The 25,837-nt window shown below is 40.2% G+C and overlaps 1 protein-coding gene across 1 annotated transcript; it reads right to left on the reverse strand.

Moving 5' to 3' along the window:
- Positions 1 to 929: 929 nt before the first annotated feature.
- LOC147881987 (pentatricopeptide repeat-containing protein At1g11290, chloroplastic-like) lies at positions 930 to 2,822 on the reverse strand. The gene has a single exon (XM_087401493.1). It carries the CDS (start codon positions 2,820 to 2,822, stop codon positions 930 to 932), a length of 1,893 nt encoding a protein of 630 aa, XP_087257619.1.
- Between the last annotated feature and the right edge of the window lie 23,015 nt (positions 2,823 to 25,837).

A 25,837-nucleotide genomic window follows, 5' to 3' on the forward strand; every position in this document is an offset into this window, starting at 1 on the left:
AGATGGGTTAAGAAACAAAGCCAAGAAAGTGAACAAAAAGGAGGGAGGGGAAGGGACGAGCAGAGAGAGACCATCATCAAATCCAAAAACAGAATGCTCATCTCATCTATGTACCATTCTCATCTAAGTTGCCACCCCATGTCATACTTTATATTTACAGCTGGTGAATAGTAGAGTAAAGAAAGCTTCACTCTCTGTTTCTACCATTAACTCTTCTTCACATCATTTGTCATCGCCAAATATTAGTGGCGTGAACAGTCGCAATTCGCTTTCACTGATCATGGAGCTGCAGACATGTTATAAATCTGACTGAGATTCTGTCCACTGACATGCAAGATTCTAGCCTTGAGATCTGATATAATAAAATTAAATTGAATGGATCCTTTAACTTACCATGCTGGCTTGGTCAAAGCACAACCATGGTTTCTCATGGAAAATTTTTGCTGGTCAAGTGCCCCTCGCTCATCATCAATGGGTTAAACTGTTGGGAGGGGTATCTCTACGTGGTTGAATGACCCATGTCCAGACAGGTATAGAGGAAAGAGACACTGCTAAAGATGCAGTTTTCACCAGAACTTCCCATAAGCACAATTTCCATCCTTGTCATCACGAAAGCAGCTTGCTCATCTGCAACTATACTTTTTCTCTTCCATCTGTGACATGAGAGCAGTAATCACAAACCTACGAACTTCATCATACAAAGGATGTCTTTTCAGGTCTGTAGATTAGGGCATAAGTGACAATAGCTCATGAAAGTTGTTCCTCCTTCAGATCACATATTTCCTGTACTACACTGTCCAAATGGGGCATGCATCCTCTCTCTGTATTTACAGAAAGATATTACACCTTTGGATATATAATTGTTTTGGAAATTCACCTAACGCGCACAACACGAGGGTGGTATGCACCAGTCGTGATTACACCAAAGGTCATTCCACCTGCTCTGTCCTTGCTTCTCCCATGCTCAAGTATTTTTTCCTTCTTGACTCTATTACTTGAGCATCTGCATAAATATTTGCCATCAGGTCATGTGCTGCAGTTAGCTTTTCATCTAGTCTCACAACATTTTCAAAGGCACGCCTTCCTATGTCTACATTGTTCCATTTTCTACAGGCACCCAACACAGCCAGCCATACAACAACATTGGGTTGGAACGGCATCTTCTCCACCATCGTTACTGCTTCATGCAGTTGGCCTGCACGGCCAAGGAGATCGACCATGCAAGTATAGTGGTCAATTGTTGGGATAATGCCATACTGTTTGCTCATTGCCTGAAAGTATTTCTGGCTCTTGTCTATTAGACCAACGTGACTGCATACAGTAAGTATACTAAGAAATATGACCCTGTCTGGCTGAATGCCCTCCTGCCTCATTTTTTCAAAGAAATGAAACACAAGTTCACTCTGTCCCTGGCGGGCATATCCTGCAATCAATGCACTCCATTGTACAATATCTTTTGTGGGCAAAGCATCAAACAACCTCTGGGCATCAGCCATGCTTCCACATTTAGCATACATGTCAATAAGGCTAGTTGCCACAATTTCTATAGTGTGAAAACCAACCCAGTGTATTATAGAATGGAGTCCCTTTCTAGTTGTCAAACCTGCTGTGTTGCCACATGCTTTCAGGATGGCAACAAAGGTCAAGCTATCTGGTGACAGACCTTGCAGTTGCATTTGTGCATAAAGCCTAAAAGCCTCCTCACACCCCTGTTGTTCAGCATAGCCCAAGATCATGGAATTCCAGGAAGTCAATCCACGATGAGGCATTGCATCAAACACACGCCGTGCATCTATCAAGCTCCTGCACTTTGTGTACATATCCACTAGCATGTTTCTCACGTACATATCTGACTCAAAGCCACTGTTTAATACCTGGAAGTGAATGACCCTCCCTTTCTCCAAGCATCCTAGTTTCACAAAATTCCCATCACTCTGCTTCCCCTCTTCCAGTGCTGCCAGGCTACTGCAAGCCTTCAATGCGCTAACAAACGTTCGATCATTGGGTCGGACGCCTTCCTCCTGTATTCGAGCATACAATTCCAAAGCCTTCAAACCCTCTTCCTTCTTGGCATACGCCATGATCATGGCATTAAAGGAAACAATATCACGATGAGGCAATTTGTCAAAGACGCAGAGTGCATCCTCCAACGTCCCACCCTTTGCATACATATCCACCAGTATATTTCCCAAGAATATATCTGACTCGAAGCCATAATTTATAACCTGGGTGTGCATGGCTCTACCTAATTCCAGGCCATCAACTTGCTTCCCCTCCTCCAACGCTGCCAGGCTGCTGCAAGCCTTCAAGGCGCCAACAAACGTTCGATCGCTTGGTTGGACACCTGCTTGATGCATCTGTGCGTATAAGTCCAAAGCTTTTGCACCCTCCTCTTCGTTGGCATACACCATGATCATGGCGCTCCATGAAACCACATCACGATGAGGCAATTCCTCAAACACACTCCGCGCATCCTCAAGGCTTCCACATTTTGCGTACATATGCACTAGGGTGTTTCCCACGAATACATCTACCTCAAAGCCACTCTTTACTACGTGGGAGTGGACGGCTCTACCTTTCTCTAGGCATGCTGTCTTTGCAAACTTCCCGTTTCGCTCTTCCAGTGCCGCCAGGCTACTGCAAGCCTTCAAGGTGGCAACATAGGTTCGGTCGCTAGGCTGGACATCTTCTCGGTGCATCTGGGCATACAAGGCCAAAGCCTGTGCACCATCTTCGTGATTGGCATAACCCAGGATCATAATGTTCCACGAGAGGACATGACGCTTGGGCATGTTGTCAAATAGATGGCGGGCTTCTGCCATGCTACCACGCTTCACATGCATAACTATTTGTGGGAAGCTCATTGAAACAATCTACGGTGCGGGCATGAAGTTTCAGCTCATACCATGGAGGGGGGTTTGTAGGCCATGGCTGCGGCGTCGTTTTGAGGACCGCATTTCCAGCTAAACCGAAGAAGAAACAAGAGGAGATCATTAAACGAAACTACGATTGACAAACGTGCTAGAGAAAACTAGGACAGATGGAGCCCCAGCCGCAATCCGGCCGAATTCCGACCGGGAACGGTCGACACGTAGGGGAGGTGTCAGTTGTCGGTTTTGGGATTCCACCTCGGCAGATTTCGGGGGGCCACTTTTTGGCTTTTAGGTGGACTCGATCGGACGGTGGAGATTAGATCTCCATCGACCCGCGACCAAGCCGCGAGTCACTTTTATATGAGCGAGAGGCCAACCCATGGCCTCTCACCACCGTCAATGTCATCGGGACTTGAAGAATCAATCTGACCCGTTCGAAAAATGGTGGGCGCTCCAAACATGCTCACGTGTCTCGCACAGTCCCATCAATCGCTCACGTGTCCAAAGCTTCCAAAGTGGCCCATTACATCAATCTCCAAATGGCTCTCGTGTCCTCGTCCCAGCAACTTTGACCGACGGTAGAGGCCATGAGTCGGCCATTATCTCCTAAAAAGTGGCCGCGGCTTCGTCGCTCACCACTTTTATAGCAGGTAAAAGCATCCCCATGTACCTAGTCCGTCTTGGCACACCAAGAAACAATATCACGATGAGGCAATTTGTTAAAAACGCATCCTGCATCCTGCATCCTGCAAGCTCCCTATCCACAATTATATTTCCAAGAATATATATGACTTGAAGCCATAATTTATACCTAGCGCTACCTAATTCCATGCCATAACTATTTGTTAGACGCTCATTGAAACAATCTACTATGCAGGCAAGAAGTTCTCTTACCTGGCTGCGGCGTCGTCTTGAGGACCACATTTCCATCTATATAACCAAAGAAGAAACAAGAGGAGAGCGACCATTAAACGACCCAAATTTGAATGAAGCAGCAGAGAAAACTACGTTTGAAGTAGAGCAGGGGCCTTTTCCCTGGCCAAGCCGCAAGTCACTTTGATATGAGGGAGAGGCCAACCCATGGCTCGACGGAATCGCGATCCCAGCCGTTGGATCAAGTTTTTTCCATAATGGGAATGCGTGCTCAAAATATTTACCGACTACATTACGTATATCCATCGGCTAATAAAGGTAACAATGATCAAATCAACAGTTGGCAAGCGGTGCCGATTTACAACCCTTCGATCAACCTAACCCCATATAAATCGCGCGAATGGCGCCGCCTTTAAGCCGTTACATCCAAGCAGGATCTAACGGTGCTGCACCCGCCAAATATCTAACCACCCACCAACGAGACACATGTAGCATGACCACCTTAACCGCTGCCAACTCGACAAATCCCCAACATTTGACGACAGACGACAAAGCCTCGGTCGTCGATCTCGGTTGAAAATCGAGGCAACCGGCTCTCGACCTCTGGTTGCCTCGGTTTCCTCCTGAGAATTGACTCTCAAGGCCGATTCCCTATACCGCCAATGTCGTCGAGACTTGAAGACTCAACCGTTTGATCTGAGCTCACTTGTCTCGCATAGCCCCATCGGCCCATCACATCAAAATAAAGACTTCATTAATTGCTCATGTGTTGAAAGTTTCCAAACTGCCCTATCAATTGTCCTACTACCCTTCCAAATCAAAACTTCCCTATCAACTACTCATGTGTCCTCGTCCCAGCAATTTTGGTGGACACTAGAGAACACTGCTCACCACTTTTACAGGAGGTAAAGGTCTACCCATGGCCATCGCTTTTACAGGAGGTAAAGGCCTCCCCATGGCCTCTACCGAAGCTGCGAGGCACTTTTACATGAAGTAAAGGCTGACCCATGGCCTCTACCTACTCCTCCTTGGCATACCCCATGATCATGGCATCCCAAGAAACAATTTCATGATGAGGCAATTTGTGAAAAACGCAAAGTCCATCCTCCAACCTCCCTATTCACCATTATATTTCCCAAGAATATATCTGTCTCGAAGCCATATTTTAACTTAGGTGTGCATGGCTCTACCTAATTCCAGGCATCCTGATTTTTATAAGTTTCTCCATCAACTTACTTCCCAAATGTTCGATCGCTTGGTTGGACACCTGCTTGATGCATCCGTGTGTATAAGTCCAAAGCTTTTACAACCTCGTCTTCATTGGCACATGCGCTCCATGAAACCATATCACACTGAGGCAATCCTCAAACACACTTAGGCTTCCACATTTTGTGTACATATGCACTAAGGTGTTTCCTACAAATACATCTATCTCAAAGCTACTCTTTACTATGTGGGAATGGACATCTCTACCTTTCTACAAGCATGTTGTCTTTGAAAACTTCCCATCAATTTGCTTCCCCTCTTCTAGTGCCGCCAAGCTAATGCAAGCCTTCGATGTGGCAATATAGGTTCGATCGCTAGGTTGGACATCTTCTTGGTGCATCTGTGCATACAAGTCCAAAACTTGTGCACCGTCTTCGTGCTTCACATACCCTAGGATCATTATGTTCCACGATAGGACATTACGCTTGGGCATGTTGTCAAATACATGGCGGGCTTCGGCCATGCTGTCATGCTTCACATCCACATGCATCAAACTATTTGTCTTAACCACCAAAAGCTCGTCTAAACACTCCCCTCTACCGGCGTGAATTTTTTTGACATGATTGTGGAACGCATGTTTTGTTGTACTTGCACGACAGGGATGGTTGCAGGGGGGCACCTTAAGCAGTGGGTTCATAGCCAAGCATGAAGAGAGCTGCATTAAGCAAGTGACAATCGAATGAAATAGCAGAGAAGCCTACCTTGACAAATAGGATCAAAAAAAGGATGACCTGCCCATCCTTGAAGGAGGAAATAGAAATGGAGGTTCACACCCACGTGGTTATTAGGTTGCTAATTTATGCCACCAATGTGTGATTGGTGTAGCGGTTGGAGGACATGAAATGGGCCCATCATGTAGTGGCTAGGGAAGTTGGCCATGGAATGGGCCTTCATGGGCTCAGACACAAATCTCTTGTGTTAATGTTCGGGCCCGCCGTCCCTCCTATTGGACCAACTAGCTCGGCATCTTGAATAATTAGGCTGATTCTATTTGTGAATATGCATGATAAGTTGGTACACTAGTATATGCTAAATCTAGTGCTCCCAATAGAATATGCTTACTAAAAATTGATAGGGATGAACAAATACTTTTAGAATATTTTAATTGAGAAAATTAAAGTGATTTAGCATACCAACTAACATTTTTCAAATGTGTAATTGGCTAGTGATTCTAGTGACTAGACATCTCCCAACAAACTTTACCTCTCTCTCTCTCTCTCTCTCTCTCTTTCTCTCGTGCATGCACACACACACTCGCACATAGATGAGCACCCACACACACACACACACACACACACACACACACACACACACACGTGCATGTGCATGTGCACATGCACATGCACACGCACACGCACATGCACATGCACTTGCACATGCACATGCACATGCACACGCATGCACACACATATGCACACGCAGATGCACACACACACACACACACACACACACTCTCTCTCTCTCTCTCTCTCTCTCTCGCACGCACACACACACACACACAAACCCATGCGCACATGCACACACGAAGACACACACAGAGATGTTGAAAGAGTGGTTCCTTCAAGACTTGTACATTATAGACGAGTGTTAACATCCGCGGAGTACAGTCGCTGCAAGGTAACCAGTGATTATGCTTTATGATTTACTTCAATGGTTGCATCCATGGAAGGAGTATAGTACAAGCTCAAGGAGTTTGAGCCCCAAATACCCCAAACGACCATAGGTTGCAGGTTCTACGACTGCAAATTGCCACAAAATGTAATTAGTGCGGTTAGTTGCCTCACGGGGGTCAAGCCGCAAGTAGCCCAAGATCGGCCTCGACACTCTAGGTTTTGAACCTCATACAGGGGGTTTGAGCCCCAAATAGCTTAGGGCTTGGAGGCACGAGGCTAACACAAGCGCTATTTGGGACCCGGTTAGGAGCACCCCCTAATGCCAGGTTTGGTCCCAAGCGCTCTTATATGGTTGACACAAGTTTCCAACACATAGGAGTGGAACCATAGGGAGAGATGGAAAGGATAGCAAATATGCCTTGGCACCCTACGGCCCCAAGAGCCTTTCAAATGTAAAGAAAACGAGAGTGCTAAAAGGAAAAGGGTTGGCCCTCCCTTCAAAAGGTGACATGTATAAAAGACCAAATGGTTGACTTTGGTCTTCATTGTTGTATGCACAAGTTGGAGTAAGTCAAAACATCGAGCGACTGCATTCAAGCGAGTCCAGAGTTCGAGCGATGCTTGTGATGAAATTTTTCTAAACCTATTGTAGCAATAGTTTTTTGGTAGAATGGTTGAATCTACATGACACTATTAGACATTGTTCTTAATTTTCGTATGATTCTTGGCAACATACAAAGATAAGACTTACTATTGGGGATAACTCATAAGTCCACAATGATTCCATGAATGCTAAATGAAAAATTATTGGCAACATACAAAGAGAAAACCTATTATCCTATAAATAATAAATCCATGCAAGTTAGAAATCATTCAATAGATACAAAAGGGGAAATGCGGCAATGTCTACACCTCGAGGTAGTCACTCAAGATTATGCAAGGTAGCACATGAGTTCAACGGGTTTCTGTGGACTAACATACAAACAACAATAGTCCCGCCCATAATATAGAAGCTCCTCCTAGAAAACTCCATCACAAAAAACTAGTTGTAGCTCATCGATTTTTATACTACCCATATGATTTTTATACTACCCATATGATTTGATCCATTTTGTACATGAAATGATCACATGAATAAAATGTTTAAACTATGGAGCTAATAAATTATTGATCACCTTATGACCATGATATTAACAAAATATGGATCACCATCATATGTCCATGACCATGTATATACTTGTGGGAGGGAGGGAGGGAACCAAGGACCTGAACTGTATACGAGAAAAATTTAAGAAAATACAAAGTTTGATAAGGTTTAGCTCTGACGAAACAAAGATAAGTACAAACTTTCTAGAGCTCTAGAATTTCGACGCTCTAACATGATAAATGGATTCATTCATATTATTTTGATCATTTTGACTACAAACATGCCCATATTTGGAGTCTGATTGACCAAGTTATGGCCCAAATAGAATTGGCAGGAGGAGCCTCCTATGGAATTTTCAGCCTGCAAGGATAGCTTAGTATATACCCGCGTGGAAACCACTGAAACCCAAGTCCTACTCGCAAATCCAAGATCTCTTGATTGTGAGAGTGAGTGAGTGAGACTTAGCAAAACAAGAATAGGGAGACAACATAAAGAAATGGACATCGTGGTCTTGAAAGAAACCTAGGCATCATAGCCTACCATTTTTTTTTTTGGCATCATAGCTAGACACTGGCATTGAAGCCAAAACCCATCAACCATCACCACAAAAACATCTATTCTAAAATTAGCTGGAGATAGAAAACCCAATCCTAATTTGGTAGGTCATTTGAAATGAATCTCGCTATCTCATTCTATCATGGAGGTTCCTTAATAGCACAAACACTCACTTTTCCTCATTTTGCCTCCTCATCCTTTTGTTTTTTGTTGCAAAATCTCTAGTCTTTCCACAACAATAGCAAGCTCGCTTGTCTTTGGTCACAATTTGCTTATCCTTCATTGCATATGCGGTATACCAAGGTAAGAAGCACCACCCAATGAGACAGTAGGCATAGGTCCACACACATCACTGTGAACCAACTCCAATGGTTCAAGCCTCTTCTTGCCCAAAGATTTTTTATGTGAAGACTATGTTTGCTTCCCATACATGCCATGCTCACACATGCTAAAATCTAAAAAATTAATCACGGGAACATACTACAAACCAGAAAGTGTCTTCATTCCTGTCATGCTCATGTGTCCCAACCGACGATGCCACAAAGAGGTGGATGGCTACTCGGTCACATTGATTACATTATCTCTTATGCCTAACACATGCATTGAGTACAACGTTCCATGCTTGGCACCTCTAGCAATCACAAGTGACCCTTTGCTAATTTTCCATGTATTGTTGCCAAAAGACACATGATAGCCATCATCATCAAGCTGTCCCATACTTTTCAAGCTCTTTTTCAGATTTGGAACATGCCTAACATTCTTGAGTACAAATGTAGAACCATTAGGAAGAGACAAGAGTTCTTTTGGCTTTCACAACTAAGAATAGGAAAACTGTTTTCAGCCTCCACCTTTATGTATATTCCCCCATTGTGTATGTGAGAAAGCTGCAAGTGAGACTCCTTCCTTCTCTCCCACTCTCTTCACAGAGGTGACATGGTAGATGATGTGGCAGGTGAGTTGGTAGGGGTGACGTGGTAGCTGATGTGGCACTTGAGCTGGCAATGATGATGTGTCAGATAATGCTGATGTGGCACTTGCTAATGTAGCAAGGTGAGGTGCTAGATGATGTGGCAAGTGGATAAGGTGATGACACGGTAGATCACTACTGTTGACGTGGTAGATTCTACACGTGGCAATTAGGATAGGGCTACCACATGGCACCCTATGAACCAAGCCACAAAGATAGAAGAGAATCAAAATATTTCGTCTTTGTTTCTCTGGAATTATGGAGATCTGGATGGAATCATCGAGATTCTGTCATTATCAAGAATGGAGCTAAAAGGCTGTTCAGATGTGTCGTTTGAGACAGTTCTCGTCCATCGGTGGAGGAAGCCTTGTGGAGGCTTTTACCTTGGAGGTTGTGGAGGAGCCACTAGTGGCGCAACTGTTGGTGGTGACTGAGAGCGTGGTTGGAGGGTCGATGCCCTTGGAGGTGTGCTTTTGCAAAGAGTTACGGGTGGCGGCTGGGTCTGTCAAGGCCTCAGTGGATATGGCGTTGCATGAATAGCAAGGTCAAGGGAGCCTTTGGAGATGGACTTGCTGCCTGTTATCAGTTTTTGAGAGCAATAGAGGATGGCGCCTTGGAGGGCCACTGCTTGCATAGGCTATGAAGGTGCTCCTTGAGTGTTTGCCAGAGCTGCATAGGTAATAGAGATTGTAGTTGGAGGCGGCCCATTGTTGGAGGCAACTAAGAGCTCACGAGAGCTTGGACTGATCGTTTGGTGCATCAATGCTATGTGGAGGACTTTGGAGCCATTGAAGGTAGCCGCACAAGTCAGGCGTTGTCGTGTGGGAGCTTCTAAGAACTGTGTGAGTGTGGAGCTTTAGATGAAGGTTTCTGCCTTCACATATTTGGGCTATGAAGTCGCTACTTTGGCACTACTAGTTGTTGATGGAGGCAGCTTTAGTCGAGTCGAAGGTCTGCTACGAGGCTTTAGTTGAGAGCTGAGTAGCTAAGCAATTGTAGTTGAGGTAGAGGTTGAAGGTCAAGTCGGTGGCTCAGTCGGCTGAGCGTTGCCTATGGTGGCTTTCAATCAAGAATGAAGTTCTCTCTCTCTCTCTCTCTCTCTCTCCCCCTCTCTCAAAACTATTAGAAGAAGAACATAGGTCTCTCTTTTTCTCGGAAGTACCTATCTGTCTCTCTAAGAAGAAGAAGAACAACAACTCCTCATAATTCCGTCTCACAAACTAGATCTCTAAAAGGAATGAACTTTCACAAGAGAACGAAAATTCTCTCAAATCTCATACTCTCTCACAATGGAAATCTCTCAAGAGTAATGACGGAAATTTCTTTCAATGGATGGAAATCTTTCATCAACGGAATGAAAGATAGAAACCTCTCAATATCTCAATCTCTCTCACTCTCACAAGGATTGTAATGCCTCAATGGAAGGCAAGGGAGCTCTGATACCATGACAAAATATGAAGAGGGGAGAGGAGAAGAGTGGAGATCAGGAGAGAGGGCACAGCTAGAGAGCACACCACAAATGACTAATTGTACTGACTAATTGTACGCTAGATTTAGTTGAGAAAATAGAATATATACAAACCCATTTAGGGTTAGGGTTAGGGGATCTAACCCTTTCCCTCAGGGGGGTCATTATGTATAAACGCTCTATATCACGTGCATTCAAGGCCTATTTTTAAAATCCCTTATCTATAAAATTTTCATTAATAAAATGTACCCCTTTTCTATACAAATCTGTAAATTTTTCCCAAAACTATTTTAAATAGTCCCTTAAGTATATTTATTTTTGTAAATTTTAGAAATAAAAAGTATCCTTCTGTTGAACTCACATGATAGGGTTACATATGATGAGTGACCCCCCCCGAGCCCTTTCCTTTATAGCACTCTATAAGGTTAGTGCTATGCACATATGATCACATGATGGTGTTATGCACATGTGATCACATGATGTTGAGCGTGAACTCTCAACAAGATGCTTCTTGTACACCTTGTTGAAAAAAATCATCTCGTCCTCAAAAGTTGCTAGTCGATAACTATTGCAGTTAATCTGATATGCTCAGTTTTCTTTTGTGTGATTGAAGATAGATTTTGATTGAATAATATATGTGAATGTGGTGTAAAGATACACCATTTTTTGAGAACAAGGCATACAATATATTATCTTATGCTTTTGAATCTCTTTCAGAGTCATCAGATTTTGATATTACATTTTCACCTGATGGGTCAAGCCTAGCCAAATGATGTTTAACATGTACAAGGCTAGGATCAGGGATTGTGGTACATTTTTTAACACCATAGCCATGCTTCTTTTTATAACTACGAGTCCTTGATTTCCCCAACAATGAATAATGCTACTCACTTCCACCTCTGTCAAACCTTCTTTATTTGGAATCCATTTGCATTTCTTTTGCAAGCAAGCCTCATAAAGTAGTTTCATTGTATTAGAGTTGTATTATTTTTGGGGAGACTTTTCAAAGGCTTTTGTTCATACCTTAAAGCTTTGAATGTTACTAGAATTCTCTTGTTATGCCTTTCTATATGAGCAAACTTTGCCACCCAAATTGGGACACCTTGTTCATCCACTTCTAAATCTACATCAGACGCCCAAATTGAAACAAGCATACCCTCTTCAATATTATCCTCTGGTACAAACTATGGTAATGGTTTGTCCCCCTTCCTACCACAATATTTTTGTAGTTAAAGGCATTGCTCAGCTTCTTCCTCATCTATTGCTATATTTGTATCCAATGTGGATCTCATTGACATAGCTTGTTCTGGCTAGAAAGATTCAGATCATTCAATGATCATTAAATTTTCTTATCTTTGTAAAGATTTGACAAGTGCCTCAATTGAATTGATTATCTTCCCATTTTTTATTGCCTGCTCAAGATATTTTTGTGTCATACTTTGAAGATGTTTAATAAAGGCTTCCAAGCCTTTCATTTCATCAATGTCAAGTGCTTTGTTCTTTGCAAGAACAACTCTAGTTTCCTCCAACGGAGTTATTCTTTGTAATAAAGCATATGGCTCACTCCATAAATTATCACCATCCACTGAGTAGTGCTTCCATTGGATCACTGGAATATCGTTATGCATAATTTAAAACCAAGAATAGTGTGGATTTGTGTGCCCTATTAATGCATCATCTCCTCTTTTTAAATGTGACTCTATGAATGCTCTGCAATCAACCATTCTGTCTCAGATAGCCACTTCTAATTCCTCCTTTCTAGAGTCTTCAATTTTTTCCCCAATTCGAGATGTCATATACTCCAATGTCAAAACATCCCTTGACTTCAACTCACTAGAGATAACACTAAATATTTGATCAATTTCTTCATGTGTATGGACGACAAGAAGGAAACAAACTTCCACCTCTTCAAATATTTTTAAACCAACTGGCATAGAGCATAAACCAAATTATATCTATTTTTGTTTTCTCTCCAGTAGTTTTATTAGCTTGTATATGAAAGGTGTGAGATAAACATCCATGTGTATCTCTGACCTTCCCTATTGCTTTCATGATGGGTGTTGCCACTTGGTTACTATCGTGTTCATGCAAACAATCAATCCATACATCGCAAAAGAGTCAAAATCCATGCACTAATACTTCATGACAAGTGTGTTTTTAGTCCACTTGTGACCCTCCACAATGCCGATGGGATACATCTATACCTTGGTAATGTTGTTGTATTCTGATCCATGCCATCAATGGTAATGCACATGGACTTCTTGACATGCACAATAGGTTGCTCTCTCCAAGAGGCATACAACAATCTAGCATCTTGCACATGACTTAAATGGATTTTTCGCCATCTTATATATTTTAGTCGCTTGTGCTCACATTTACTATGTCCAATGGCATTTTTGAATTCATCACATGTCTTGCATTTTGACATCCTTTGCTTTGATAATGTCTTGACATGGGAAAACTATACACACCAAATTTTGTACAAGGTTGCCCTTGAAATCATGCTCTCTTCTCTATCTTGTAAAGTTTTATTGACTGGTTCTAGCACAACCTTCTTTGTCATTCCCAAAGGAAGCTGATGTTGGCATTCCACACTTCCATCTTGCATTGTTTGGGGAAGATGAGGCTGTGTTAATGCATCATCCATCGTTGTTTGGGGAAGATGAGGCTATGGTAATGGATCATCCATCATGTTTTGGGGAAGATGAGGTTGTGGTAATGCATCAAGGTAGAACATTGTGGCCCAATCTTGCTCCCATGGATTTGAGCCCCAAAAGAGTCATTTGGTGATTCAAGAGATCAAGCAATTGGCTCCTAGAAGACCGGCAACTTGCGAGGCTCAAGAAATCTGTCCATCGCACCTCCAAACTTCAATACAAACATTTTTCTCTAAGCTATGAAAATGGGTCACTCCCTAAGGATGCAAGAGCCTTATTCGACCCTGCTGGTTTTTTACATGACTTCCTTGATGCAAAAGAAGATCGTTCAAATTCTGCTACGAATCATAGATTCACACATGCATGTGAAAAACAAGTTTTTTTATCAAGAGGAACTCAAAACAATGACCGCATCTCGAGCCGCCAATGCTAGAATATATGTACAAGAAATGATTCCAGGGCATGCTTGGAGCTTGCTCCACTGCCTGCTTAGCTACAAAGATAGCATTGAATGCACCTAGAGTCAAAGGTCAAATTATCATTGGCATCTCTCTCTGCTTATTGTCCGCACTTGACCTGATGAGAATCGATGCATCACAGCCCTGTGCCAACATAGAGGGATGGATTTCCCCTTAGCTATCTAATGAGATGAAAATAGAGCTATGAAGGATGATGCAATGCTGAGGAACTGGATTTGCCTGCACCATGCAATCATGGAAAAACAAGGAGGAACAATATCTATCAGAGATGCCCATTGATTGACAGTTTGTGTGACAATATAGACCACATTGGGATGCATTTGTTGGTAAAATTCAATGGAAATCCCTTCGATATTGCATATGATACCCCATAACAAGCTGGCAACAAAAATTCTTGCCAAGTTTGTGGCCATTGAGCTTCCCATTTGATCTGCACTCTCAACAGCAGCCAAAGTTCCCTGCTTACTGTGCAGAGTATTGATGAATTCAATCAAGCCAGAGTGTGTTGGAGTAGCATGGTGACAAGACAAAGGCAACAAGATGGACAATAAAGCTTGTTTATTCATTGAGAGAGTGTCATTATATAGACACTAGGTACATCCATAGATTACATCATATGTGAGCTCAATAGTGAGCATCTAGATCCACAATCATCTCCATGAATCTCTCAATCACACACCACACTCCTAGATTCACACCTACTAACTGATGCATCATCAGTCACACCTAACTCAACACACACATGTTCAAACGCTCAATCACATGATCACTCACAACCATAGACCTTGGTATGATCCATTACATCAATTTGTCCTTCATAACCCCCTACATATTGATGACCTCAACCCTTGCAATAGTCCATGGGAAACTTCATGGCTTGCCTACCTCTAGTGGTAAAACACATGATCCACAACCTAAACTCACTCTAGTTGCATCAGCAATAGACTCATTTAGGCATCCTCACCCCAACATGATCTCACTCTGACTTTGGTCTCTTGGTTTACAATTGGGAGATAGACCATGACTATGCATGGGAAGTACCCATAGGTCAAGGAACTCACACATAAAACTAACAATCATTTAAGGGGGACATTCCAAGGCAGAGAACCTTATTGACCACACAAAAATTCTAAGTTGAAGATGTGGGTAAATTCCCTCCCTTGATGGCAATCTTTTTCTGGCATCGTTTCCAAGCCACCATTGTATCAGACTCATAAACTTGCTTATCCATTGCATTGTACTGGTGTCGATGAAGCAAAGCTTTCCTTCTTGTGTATCTTCTTGGGATGTTCAATCTTCATCATGGAGAAGAGGGTCATACCACTTGTCATTGCAACAAGGGCAGTGTCTACTCTTGTACAAGGATGGTAAATACCATGAGGAATATACCATTTCAAAAGATCATATTTGCAATTCAAGAACTTCATAGTGATATTCAAACAAGAGTTAACAAATAGATTCAACCAAGACATATCCTCCGAAAGCATAAGCATAATTATAAGATCATCCCCATAGAAATGCAAAGGGGCTACATACATCACTGAACTAGTCTGAAACATCATGAATGATGCATCCTTGTGACCAATATAACCTTTCATCCAAGCATATGTCATGATTTGCATAGGGATCAACCAACTTTGGAGGATTAAATACTTCATCTAGATATATGACCAACACCCATCAATGCCAAGCAAAAATAGTAAAATACTGAAACTTTTGAGCATCTAGCCACTTGCAATGCTTTAGCCATGAAGGAGATTTGAGAGAAACCCCAAATCCAATAGTAAAGAACTAGAGGATCAAATTCACACTGTTTGAGTTGACTTTCAAAGGGATTTTAGCATGGAAAGGAAGCTGTATTACTAGAAAACTTCCACCAGAGAGCAGAGGCGAAATGTCATGCCAGGTCGCCATAGCCAGAAGCTCAAAAGTCGACTGGTTTTTTCTTCATTGTGCCTCAAATACTATAAAATTTGCCTTCATATTTGAATTGTAGATAGCTCTTGGTGTCGCCCAGCCTCCCTTGAGAGGAATTAGAGAAATTCAGCTCCAATAGGTTGCATTTCACGAAATGGTGCAGATTGTAGATAGTGTTAACACGGGTAGAGGAAGCTACTATTTCCTAATTCCTATTAGCTAGGGATTTGGACCAACACAAGGTATCTCCAGCTCAAAGGGTTTGGGAAATGGTCGTCTAGATTGGGAGAACAAGCTTAAGGAAAATAGGGAAGGAAGGTCGAAGAAAACATGATGAAGGAGAGAGATGGGGAAGATGATGACATGGCAGTTTTGGAAGCTTTAGAGGCTCATGGAGGTTGGAGTGGCTCTGACACCACATGTTGGAGTAGCATGGTGACAAGATAGAGGCAACAAGATGAACAATGAAGCTTGTTTATTCATTGAGAGAGTGTCATTATATAGACACTGGGTACATCCATAGATTACATCATCTATGAGCTCAATAGTAAGCATCTAGATTGGATTCCACAATCATCTCCATGAATCTCTCAATCACACACCACACTCCTGGATTCACTCATTAACACCTACTAACTGACACATCATTAGTCACACCTAACTCAACACACATATGTTCACACACTCAATCACATCATCACTCACAACCATAGACCTTGGTATGATCCATTACATCAATTTGTCCTTTAGAGTGGAGATGAAACCAACAGGAGCTAGCTAGTAGCGACCATTCAATCATTGCTAGAAGTCAGGCTAGATAGTATGTGCAGTCTGAGAATGAAATATCGTATGCTCAAAGTAGGACTTATGGTGGTGGCAAGGACATTCTAAAAATGGCAAAAAAAGGGGAGGAAAAGGCATTATAATAAGGCAATGCCAAATTTCATGTGCAATTTGCGTGGTCAGATAACTCGTTTTTGCTAAGGAGCTTCTTTGATCTTTCACAAGAGCTATTGCTCAATGTTGTAGCCAGTTGTCTCATATACATGTCATTATCTATTCTAAAGAGTGCGATCCAGCTACAATCAGAGTGAATCGAATCATCATGTTCATGTTGTGCCTGGGGTTGGAGCTTAGCTCTTTGATGCTCAATTCTTAGTGTAGTTTTGCATTTCATTTGTCCCCATTTCGTCGTTACATTACATCAATCTATAGCAATGCTTCACAGAGGGATGTAGAAATCTTGACAGCCACCCGTGTTGTGTGCCAGAGTGAAATCTTTCTATTGACCTAGTCGAGTATGTTTTGCATGGGTTGAATTGGTTTTCTCCCATGCTTCAGAAATGGTTGAGTTTGCTCAAAAGGTAAGATCCATGTTCTACTAAACATGAGACTTTGTTGATTGAGAAGAGAAAATGCTGCATATTCACAAAGAAACAGCAACTATCTGACTATGAATACGAGTTCGATGCTCGAATTCCAAGGTAAATGTTGCATGTTTCCTAAGACACCTGTCTTGGGGTCAAATGAAGAGAGGAAAATCCTTCTCTGAGATGGCCCCTCAACCTCATTTTGGTGAGAAAGCAGCAAATTGGCTATCACAGAGGCACAAGACCAAAAATGGTGTTTGAAATTGAGGGCAATTGAACTGACCTATAATGACTACTCGTATCTTTAGCAGACATGACTTTGTTGAGAGCCCTAAGGAAGCCCCTTGATTTGCTTGTCAAGAGATTTGAGAATATCTTTACCATTGTAACGTGCACATACAAATCATCCATGATCCAACGGTTCGCCCATACAAATCATGCAATGGTTCAGAATTTGTAAATCAAATCCAATGATTGAAAATGCTCCAACCGTCCTCCCCCAAACCTCTCCTTAAGAGAGAAAAGAGATGTCCTCAATACTTGAAAGCATGCCGCTATGGTAGTCTTTAGAAACGCCATGATTTCTAAACTTTGAGCCCATTCATGTAGTTCTTTTCTTCTCATAATACTTTCCTGTATCTTCCATCACATTGAAGGAAACTTTCTTAATAGTAGATAAATTTGATTTCAAGAAAGCTGACCCCCATTTAACAATGCTATGAACCTCAAGATGAGATGCAGTATTAAGGACCTTGATCTAGGTGTGACATATTATCCATTGCATTTCGAATGACCCCTTCACTAGTTAGCTTAATTACCTCCACCATACAAAGAAGATTCTGAGCATAGCCCTTAAATATGCCAAGTGCTAACACTTCTCCTGACCAAGACAACATCTCAACTTTTTCCCCCTTGATAAAAGCTCTCTTGATATCTTGAAAGTATATCTTTGGAATGATTTCATCTCAGCCCCAAAGCTCCCCCAAAGAGTTCTATGTGCCTTAATATAAAAAATGTAACAATTTCAAGAAAAATGCATTAGCAATTGTAAAAAATCCCAGAAAATCTCACACTTGAAATCAATAAACAAAATATATTGATGTGCATCCCAACCTATCCTAAATTATAAACCCTAAACCCTAACCCTAAATCCTAGACCTAAACTCCAAACCCAAAATCTGAAACCATTGCACATGCAACGGGTTGCAAACCCCAACCTATTGCAATTTTGGTGATTTGTGCAACAGGTTGGGGTCACACCCACCAACTTGTTGCTAGGATTTAGGGTCTAGGGTTTACGGTCTAGGTGCAAGGGTTTACGGTTAGGGGTTAGGATTTAGGTTTTAGCATTTAGGGTTTAGGGTTTAGGGTTTAGCATCTAAGGTAGGAAGTTTAGAATGTAGAATCTAGGTTGAACAATTTAGGGTCTAGTTGAAAGGGTTTAGGGTTTAAGGTTTAGGATGTAGGGTTTTGGGTTTTGGGTTTAAGATTTAGGATGTAGGGTTTAGGATTTAGGGTAATTTCATATTGTAAAAAATAAGTAAAATCTGCATTCTAAATCATGCCAAAGAATGGTTTGATACTTTGCAAAATCCTTAAAGTAAGTAAGTTTAATGCTTGTACAAAGTATCATACCCATCGAAAACAAGTACATAGGGTAAGGAGCACATGGACATATTTCTCAACACTCTTGCATGATGCATGCTAAGAAATGAGAAATATGCATTTCAAACCATATACTAAATGATATCATTTGGGTATGATAATTTACAGAGGCGCTACACTAACATAGATTAAAGTATCATATCCATTGGAGATGGGCACATAATCTAAAAGCAAACTGAGTGCACAATGTTTTTCAACACTCATGCATGAAGAATGGTACATAACAAGGAAATATGCATTCCAAACAACTCAAATGATATCCGATGGGTATGAAACTCTGCACAAGCCTTAAACTAAGAAAATCTAAGGCCTCTACAAAGTATCACATCGATCAAAGGATCTAAGCAGAACAACTAAAAGTTCATGGATGCATTTCTTTTAACACGTAGCTTATAAATTCATTCATCACTAATTTTTGAAGTAGTTATTGATTTTGCACATACCCCTTACTTTATGATATACTTGTATTCTTCAATTGTTTCAAGGAATATTATTTTATTCAGAAATTGATTTTTAAATATGTTAAAATTTTTTAAATAAAAATATATTGGACTCTAGTTCTTATTTTATGTCAATAATATAAATTTTAAACTAGTTAGTTTAATATAGCTCTAATGTATATGTTTATTATTATTATTTAATTATTTTTTATTTTAGATAAGTAATATTAATAATTTTTAAAAATAATATCTTATAAAAATATATCATATTTATATAATTATATAGACTATAATATGTCTTAATATATTTTTATATAATTTCTAATATATTACTATATTATATTATAGATAAACAATATTATTTATAAAGCATTTTTGAAATTCAAACAAAAAAAGCTATTCTAAGTTGTTACCTATGCAATAGGTTAGGGGGCTTTCTCGAAGATATTGTAAAATTTGAAAAAGCGCAAATGATTGGAGTTGTTGCGTACACAATAGCTTAGGAGAGTTTTTTTAAGGAATCTTTTAAAAAGTCAAAAGAAAAGCAAGCTTTTTGAAGTATTGCTCGGATAGGTTGGAATTTGAAAAAGCCAAGCTTAAGATGATTTTTTTGAGTTAGGTTGGAATTTGAAAAAGCCCAAAAAATTGGAGTTGTTGCATACACAATATGTTAAGAGAATTTTTGTAAGTTAGGAAAGTTAATATAGAAATCTTGAAAAGTTTAATTAACTAAAAGCAAAGAATCCTTCTTATTCTCTCATTGTCCCTCCTTATTCTCTCATTGTCCCTTCTTTTTTCAAATCCTCCTCCTCCTCCTCCATCGTTGATGGACGACTCCTCTCCTCTCTATGTATTCCCTCTCCTCCCTCCTTTCCTCCTCCCTTGGACATCTCCTTCCTCTTGCCTTCCCCTTTCGTCTCCCCTCTCCTCTCCCCTTCCTCCCGATCCACTCCCTCTCCACTCCCTCTCCTCTCTTCCTCTCGCCTCTCCTCTTCCCTCCATCCTGTTCCGCTCCCTCTTCCCTCCCTCTCCCCTCTCCTCCCTTCCTCTCCCCTCTCCTCTTTTCCTTCCCTTTTTTGATCTACTCCCTCTTCCCTCTCTCTCCCTCCCTCCCCCCTCTACTCCCATGCTGTGTGTGTGTGTGTGTGCTCGTGCTCGCTCTCTCTCCTTCTCTCCCTTCCCTCTCCCCTAGCTCGCCCTCTCTCTCTCTCTCTCTCTCTCTCTCTCTCTCTCTCTCTCTCTCTCTCTCTCTCTCTCTCTCTCTCTCTCTCTCTCTCTGTGTTGGGGAGGGTGCAGCGTGGTGTGGTGGGCAAGCGGGGGTGGCAGGCGAGCGGGGGGCATTAGCCCCCTTGGCATTCTAAGGGGGGGGGCATTATCCCCCTCCCCCAACTTGTTGCATGCACAACAGGATGGGAGAGGGGGCTAATGCCCCCCCCTTAAACCCCTTAGGCCCTCCCTTTAAGACCCCCTGCTTAGACCCGCTTAACCGTCCTTAACTATCCCCTTAGGCCCCCCTTAACCCCCCCTTAGGCCTCCCCTAATTAAACTTAATTTAATTAGCCACGTTTAATCAAAAAATAACTTAAATTTAATTAATTTAAATTTAAAAATAAAATCACGTTTCACTTTGATTTAATTTAAATTTAGAAATAATTAAAAATCACACTTAATTTTACTTAATTAAATTATTATTTATTGAGAATTTAATAAAGGAAAATGAAAATTAAGTAATTAATTTTATTTAAAGTTTAATTAGTTTTAAAGTATTTTAATTTCAAAAATTTAAAAACTATATGCATTAAAATTTAAATGATTAAAATTAGAATTGTATTATTAAATTAATGATTTAAAAATTATTTAGAAACAAAGCGTAATCAATTAATTTTATTTTAAAATAAATTAATATTAGATAAATAAATTTATTTATGAATAAATAAATAAATTTATTTATGAATAAATAAATAAATTTAAATTTATGTTTATTTTTAACATAATGTAATCAAATTTAATAATATTTAGGTTTATTGTTAATATAATGTAATTAAATTTAATAATAATTAGATTTATTTTTAACATAATGTTATTAAATTTAAGTTTATTTTTAACATAATGTAATTAAATTGAATAATATTTGGGTTGAAATTTTAATTAAACATTTTTATTTGTTTAATTGCAGAGAATCATGGCTCCCAAAGTTGCTTCTAAGGCTCCCAAGATGATTGAGAAATTTCTTGAACATGGTTGGTATTTGCTGGAGTGGAATTCAAAGTGTTTCTTGTTGATCACTAACGAGGCTGTGTGGTAAGCTCCATTTATAGTCGAGAGGCAATAAGAACTGGCGGAGTAGTTTCAATGATAAATATGAAAGACAATGGTTCAGTTGAAGTTGCATGCAGAAGTAAGAATGAAGATGCGGTATATAAGTTATGGGCAATGGACAAGAAGTACATGTTGCAACCTATACCAGATTCAGTGCAAGGATCTGTAGAACTACTTGATGCATTGAGATTACTCATGATAAATTGGGATGGTTTGCAGAGTGTTGTTGTACTTGCAGTAAGTATGTCGGTAGTAGTACCTACAATAAGTGTGCCACCAGTAGCATCTTATTTTGAGGTTGTACCCCCCATAATGACCATGGCGTTAAGTATCGGTACTCCATCTCCAGCTAAAACTATAAGAAAGTGAGTGAGTCATCCTGAGGCAAATCCTGAGGCAAGATCAACTTCCATAGCTATTCCAAGAAAGAGAGCATAAAGAGCTCCTGCTCCACTGGCAGATCGAGTGAGTACAAGTTATTTAGCACCAAGCAAGCAATTGGATAGTGACAATGAGGATACAGAGGAGAAAGAAGATGCATTTGCTTATTTTCCGATAAGAGGAGAATTTACATCCTCCTAAAGATGATGAATATATTTGGGGATTGGTACAATTCCTCATCATCATCACACCGCTCATTGTTCGAGCTTCCTTAATCACAAATCAATGGAAGCTGGATGTGCATTTTGCATGCAAGTTGTATGAAGAAACCAGGAATGCGAAAACACCATTGGCAGGCAATGTCACTCTCCATCCAATGAAGTTTGTGAGACTTCTAGAAGATGATCCTCAGTTGAAGGAAGTCACATTTCAAAAGTGCACAGATTTTCTCAAAGCCTTCGAAGAGTTCAAAGATAGTGAATTTGCTCGTGAAGCTGATCTCTACCAAACTAGATATGGGAATGACATCGAGAAGAGATATATGCTCGCAAAGAATACTAGGTTCCTTGGTAGATGTAGGTCTGAGTCCATTGGTGGGCAACACTTTTGCAAAGCTTGTAGAATCTCTCTTGAAGAAGGATGAAAAGGAAACTTGAATCACACTAAGTATCTACAAAAGTTTCAACGGGTCATCTATTACATATGCTTATTTAATGATGACTCAAAATATAAGGCAAGGGAGTCATGGATTGGATGCGGCTCACCCCAAAGAATAAAGGGAAGGAGACCGATCACTGAATACAATACAAAGCAGACTCGTTTTTACAAATGCTTGAAGGGCGTAGTGAATGATATGTAGTCAGGTGTGCAAGACTTGAAGACCGTAGTTGGAAGATATAGGGAATCTACTTGCATAATGGTTTGTGATGAGGAGTCAATCTTTTGAATTATCTTGGATGTCTGTAAAGCATATGAACTAGGGAAGATATCCTATAATGCACCATAGCATGCGGTAGGTCATAAAAAAGAAACAATAAAACAACTGTCTATTGTTTGGTGGACACCATTACAGTAGATTCTAGATGAAATAACAAAGGATGTATGCCAACTGCTGATTGATGGTGACTGCTTCTTTGGGAAGAAGAGCAAGCATAGTCACTTGGATGAAGTAGTCACCAGAATGGTCAAAAGCAAAGCTACTTTATTGACAATATTGTTTTATTGAATTTGGATCAATAGTTGGCTAGCAAAGGTGTCAATGTGGATAAGAAAAAGGTCCTTGATCTTGGTCAAATGATTGACAAGTTGTTAATGTGGATAAGAAAAAGGTCCTTGGTCTTGGTCTTGGTTAAATGATTGATAAGTTGTGGGTCCAAAAGTGGGTGTGTTCATCAGATGATGCTAGAGGAAAGATAGCAAAGATTCTAGAGAAAGAGCTCAGGGGGGTCACTATGTATAAATCCTCTATACCACGTGCGTTCAAGGCATATTTCTAAAATCCCTTATCTGTGTAAATTTTTCATTAATAAAATGTACCCCTTTTCTATACAAATCTATAAATTTTTTCCAAAACTATTTTAAATAGTCCCTTATGTATATTTATTTCTGTAAATTTTAGAAATAAAAAATATCCTTTTGTTGAACTCACGTGATAGGGTTACATACGATGAGTGACCCCCCCGAGAGAAAGAGTATGTATCTAGATAAAGAAGAACACCTTGGTGCTAAACATGCAAAGTATAGTAGCATCAATTGGTTTAGCCTTCAGCTTCTCTTATGACATCCTATCAAAGGAGGATACAAAATATGTACACATCAATGGCACTGATATAGAGTGCTTCATGGCAATGACCAGTGATGCTTGGGAGAAGCCATGTGTGTTTATCCTGGATGAATTGCAAGACTTTGGAGTGGCGAGGATAGTTGACTTTTTAAAGTTAACCATACAAGGCCCTTTAGAAGACAAGAAAAGATCAACGCTAGTCTTGTTCGTGTCATAAGCACAAATGGATCCCCTCTTTGCTAGTTTGGCATCAATTGGATATCCACTTACAAAATAATTTCATGGTGTAATGTTGCGCTATGACTTGACCATGCTAGAAGGCACCGCCATTTAAGTCTTGAATCCATACTTGATTTTCTTCTTAAATAGGGGTGGTAGCCCTTTAATTCAACTTCCTATAAACCCTATGGAGCTATATTATAAAGAGGAGAAAAGACTAAAAACACTTATTTCATTAATTTTGGACTCATATGTCTACTTTTGTACTAATCCCAAAATTCCTTCCCAAATGTGAAGTTTACTTTATGAAAATCTAATTCGAGAATCAAAAGTTCATTTTTTGGCACTGTCATTTCCACATAATAAATTTCACAATCTATCTCTATATAATGGTGCACTAATTATACCAAAACCTCGATTAAATCCTACTTTTGTACTTCTTGTTTTAACAATCCTATTCATGTTTAAAAAAAATAAAGAGTTATTAATTTAAATCCATGAAAAATAAATTTCAAAATAGACTTATTAATATAATTTAATCCAAAAGAATGCACTTAAAATTTGATGTAGAAAACTATAATACTCATGAAGTTTCAATAAATTTAAAGGTTAAAATAGACAAGAGACATGGAAGACTGATGGATATCGACTCAAATCAGTGATGCATGTAGTGCAATTACTTTGATTATTCTCACAATGAAATTCAGACTTGAAGAAGAAAGACAGCAAAGATATTCGACAAATCACACCACAAGATATTTCTATTCATTAACAGCAAGAGTGTATCCCTACTGGGCTTGTTGCTCAATACAATATTGCTAGCCACAAAGGCTCTTGTCACAAAGACTCTACTACAAAGGCTTCCCACACCAACTAACTTGAAAAACTGACTTGATCAATACTAATAGACCTCTGCACACCGACTGTTCATTCCACCCCTTCAGTACGTAACCTTGTTGACCTTGGCTATGCCAAGAAGCCAAGAGCTATATGTTCCTCCAGAAAACGTGAGGAGAATGTGGAGATCGAATGACTCTCATCGCCTCCTTGGAGATCACTGAAGTGGAGGCAACCTCCCTTGAGAATACTAGAGCAAGGCAATCACCTTCTACGTAGGTGATTGCATACAAGAGGTCCACATGGACTCTCAAGCCCTAACTACTCTCTAACCTCATGAGCATGAAGCCTAATTATCGTAACAAAGACTCTTTAAATGTGCTCCAAAAATAGTAATAGCTATGCTTGCAATTTTAAATTGTCATATGTTTACAAGAAATATTGCTCTTAATGAGTCTTTGTATAAAGGAGTCTAACACGCAGCCTTTTCAATAAATTAATTCTGCCTTTATAAATAGGTGATCCTGACATTTGCTTGTTTGAATGTCCGATTCATTGTCACTTGTTGCTTGGGTGCTATCCTCATTCACTCTCATCAGACCACCATCATCTCAAGTCTTTATTGATGCTTGAATGGTATTTCCTTCTACTTCCTCCTTAGTGAGCACCTTCAAAAACTCCATTATGTGCGAAATAATTGGTAGCGGTATTCTTATTTTTTCTTCTATATGATACCCCATGTGATTCTAATTTGTTTTCTTTGTCCTTGATTTCTAGGATACTATGATTGTCTCTATGGAAAGATCTGAAACTGCTTCATGGTTTGACACCCATTCCTTTTTCAAACAACTATTGTTACATTGGTTCTCCTTACTACCCCTTGGCTCATACCATAGTGCTGTAAATGTTGTAGCTTTTCCCTTGTCATCCATGCTCACTCCCACGGCCACTTTTGCAACTGAGAACTTCACATTATCATGCTCATCATCCAAAGGTCGAACTGAAACA

The sequence above is a fragment of the Dipteris shenzhenensis genome, chromosome 30 (genome assembly GCF_047967505.1).
Source record: "Dipteris shenzhenensis isolate YYH24624 ecotype China chromosome 30, Dip_SZ_1.0, whole genome shotgun sequence".
Lineage (NCBI taxonomy): Eukaryota > Viridiplantae > Streptophyta > Polypodiopsida > Gleicheniales > Dipteridaceae > Dipteris > Dipteris shenzhenensis.

What these genes read in the sequence shown, in the direction of transcription:
- LOC147881987 (XM_087401493.1), bottom strand. Translation starts at nt 2,822, where the DNA reads ATGGCAGAAGCCCGCCATCTATTTGACAACATGCCCAAGCGTCATGTC.